The sequence below is a fragment of the Beauveria bassiana genome (assembly GCF_000280675.1).
Source record: "Beauveria bassiana ARSEF 2860 unplaced genomic scaffold BBA_S00052, whole genome shotgun sequence".
Classification (NCBI taxonomy): domain Eukaryota; kingdom Fungi; phylum Ascomycota; class Sordariomycetes; order Hypocreales; family Cordycipitaceae; genus Beauveria; species Beauveria bassiana.
The window spans coordinates 98,888-102,318 of NW_007930887.1; the positions used below are offsets into that span (position 1 = coordinate 98,888).

Below are 3,431 nucleotides of genomic sequence, written 5' to 3' on the forward strand. Positions count from 1 at the left end.
TGCCACCAAAATCTTTGATGCTAAATCATCTTACTAGGTGATGCAACGGATTCGGTCCGCGACCAGATGATGCGGCATGAACCTGGGTTCAAAACATTTTTCAGTGCGTATCTGAATGAAATTGCCAACTTTGATCTCCAGAACGCCTTCTTGGAGGAGGAAAAGCAAAGCCAACTGTTCCGCATGTTTGCCCACGTAAGCTTGACCCGCGACCCTCGTGCCGTAAGGGATATGGTGCCTGAGAAGGTATGGGCAAATCAGCTGCCCGACCCTGAGATTGTGAAGTGGGAGGAGGAGCGTGCGGTGCTCAAGCAGGGACGGTATCGAGTTGCTGGTAGTGAGCATGAAGACAGGATCCGAGTACTCACAGACGACATCAGAAATAAGAGGACACAGAACGAAAGGAGGGTCGTGAAAGAATATCGCGAATACTATTTCTACAATCGTCCCACCTGGGACATTGAGGCCCAAGCCCGCGGGGAGATGGAAGAGGAATATGAGCAGCCCGCAATGGACCTCGTCATACCGGAACGGGCAAGACTAGCCAACATTATGTGTCTGCAAGCTGACGACTGGACGGAAACGGAGCTGTTCCAACGCAGAGTTGAGGCCATCGACTTGATGGTGGCTTTATGCGATAAGAAGGAAACTGGCAGAACAAGCCGCACGCAGCGCCCAGCCACGGTCGAGGCTTTCATCAAGCAACAGTCACCTGGAAGCGTCACATTGTCTGAGCCGGATCTTGAGCCGGATCCTTTCCCGCTTCTTATGGAGGCAACACAGTGCCCAGACTGTATTGGTGATGAGCAGCTGTCGGTCGAAGCGCGAAAGTTCAAGTGGTGCCGTCCGCCGGTGCTCAACGACCACTTTGACGACGCGCACTTAGCTCGCCGAGAGACTGCTGCGCAATGTGGCGAGGCAATCTGGTGTGGCCACCCAAAATGCAGACAGGAGAAGTTTGTCCATGTGGATCATTTCCGAAACCATGTCGAGCAAGTGCACGGGGTAAGTCTCAGGACATCGCACCAAGTCGCGAAGAGGAGAAAAAGACAGACGGAGCGCCGTGAAAAGAAATGTCGAGGACGGCAGCAGAAGAAGACCGCCGCGAAGGCCGCCGCGAAGACGTGATCATCCAGCTGTTTATACTGTGCTTGTTTCAGAATTCTAGAGTTGAATTGCAATATCGCCAATTGTTGGCCTGTAAATTCCTCTGTGCATTGCTCAGTAGCTTCTGGCCTAATCTGATGGGTAGCTAACTGGTTAGACGCTCTGTCATCCTCTCCCCGTGCTTTTTCGTTCCAGAGACGGAAGCGGGGCTCGCTGAACCTCGCTGACTGTGTATTTCTTACTTCTTCAATTCTTCCTCTTTGTACCAAGATCGTCTCGATAGATTGAATAAATCGTCCAAACCCTCACAACGAGGTTGCACCTAACTTAGAGGGGCATGCATACATTCATACGAGGACGTATGGGAATAGGGTGTGCCTTCATACGACAGCGTATGGAAATGGGGGGTGGTTCAACCAGCCTGGAACGGGAGTGGGCGTTGTGCCCAGCTCAACTGATGTGCCCAGCTCAACCCGAAGGCACACCCCTATTTCCATACGCTCTCGTATGAAGGCATACGCTGTCGTATGAAAGCACACCCCCTATTTTTATACGCTCTCGTATGAAGGCGACGGATCCCCCAGCAGGGTTGAACTTACGGGAGGTAAATTCGACGGGAAAAGCTTTTGTATAAGTATATCGTACCGAATGTACAAGTGATCATGCGGGCCTGCCTGTCACTACTGGCTGTTATTGCAAACTTGGCATACAGAGCGTTAGGTGCACTGCAGAGGAAGGAGGCTAGTGCAGGTGAAGTACAGGGGTTAACTTTCACCAGTCAGTAGTTGCAGTAGAGTACAGGTGTCATTTTCACCAGTCGGTAAGTAAAGTGTAGGGAGGGCACTTTCACGTGGCGGTAGGTGCGGTAGGTGCAGGGGTCATTTTCACCAGTCAGTAGACCAGCTGATCCCCACCCCCTCTGGAGTCTCTAGGCTGGTCGAACTCGAGGCTGGTCACCGGCTTCCCTGCAATATACTGGTCCTCTCGGCTGGTCGAACCGAAGGCTGCTCCTACACCAACTCTCCTGCAATAGACTGGTCGAACTCAAGGCGGATTCCCACCTGGAGACTGTAATAGGCCAGCCTATTCCCTTCCATGACTATGATGGGCCAACCAATTTCCCACTAGGATAAGCCAGCCTATTCCCTATTCCCTCCCTCCATGACTGTGATTGGCCAGCTCATACTGTACCTCTCATTATGATAGGCTGGCTTATTCTCCCCGAATGTAATAGGGTGATGGGCTGGGCCATAACCTCTCGGCGACTGTGATAAGCCAGTTCGGGCGTATAGGTATGTGAGCATGAAGATAGGAGTATACCTGCCTCCAGACGGGGTCTTCACCAGTGAGAAACTGCAACTACCGGGGCGAGGAGTTCTCACTAGTCAACCGTAAGTAGGGAGTGGTTGGATTCAATCACCAGAGCCAACCACAGGCGCCTGCGAATAATTTTTAGACGCTTTCTAGCTTTCAATTGGTCACCCGGAGAAAATCCCAAATACCAGTATCGGTGTTGAGTTGCCGCGATTATATTTTCAGTTATTTCTGGGGGAAGCACTCGCAGGTGGCTTATCTTCTTAGTTCGTGCTTGGCTAGAATATCGCCCTGATTGGACGATGGTCATCTGGACACCACTTTTTGTATTGTCAGCCATAAAGCTGTCAGCCAGCCAACCGGCAAGCTTCCGTTGTACCATCCCGCTGAAAGGTCCAACGGAACGGGAAAATTCGAAAACAAACATAGAAAACATAACTTTGGATTCAGGTAATGGGTGTCTCCACCTGTCACGTTATGTGAGGCAGTTAGCTGTCATTGATTCTATTGTTATTGTTTAAAAAGGGTTTTCGCTCTTTTCCTAACGTCAACAATCCGGCATTTAAATACTTTTGTAAAACTGCTGCCTGCCAGGCAGCAGTGTTACGACAGAATTTGCCACCCAGGCAGAACGCTTGCGTACTGAACCAACAGAGACAGCGTTATCCGACACCACCCCAACCCAACCATCACCACTATACCACTATACACCCCCTTCATTCTGTTCCAATAAAGGTCGAGGAGACTCACTCTAGTTAATACTGTAGCTGGAAAGTAATCCAGTTCCTAACTATATATCCTAAATACCAGCATCAGAGAATGGAGCCAGCCACTGACAATATAAAGTTTTGCTGTAGCGATAACAAGCAAGGAACAAGGAACAACTAAGCTTACATTCAGCCCATCGCCCGATAATGCCAAAGCGCGACAGAACAAGAGAAAACTTCGCAAAGGCTACGTATCGCGTGATGAGAAGATGCGATCAATTAAGCCGCCGTTACGGGGCCGAT

At 50.4% G+C, this 3,431-nt stretch overlaps 1 protein-coding gene across 1 annotated transcript in view; it reads left to right on the forward strand.

Annotated features, from left to right (window-relative positions):
* BBA_09395 (FluG domain-containing protein) overlaps positions 1 to 1,128 on the forward strand; it is a gene marked incomplete at both ends in the record, with an annotated part of 2,656 nt that extends 1,528 nt beyond the window's left edge. The window contains one exon of the mRNA XM_008604492.1: positions 38 to 1,128. Within this exon, the coding sequence (XP_008602714.1) occupies positions 38 to 1,128 (1,091 nt within the window). The remainder of the gene's footprint in view (positions 1 to 37) is intronic.
* Positions 1,129 to 3,431: the final 2,303 nt, after the last annotated feature.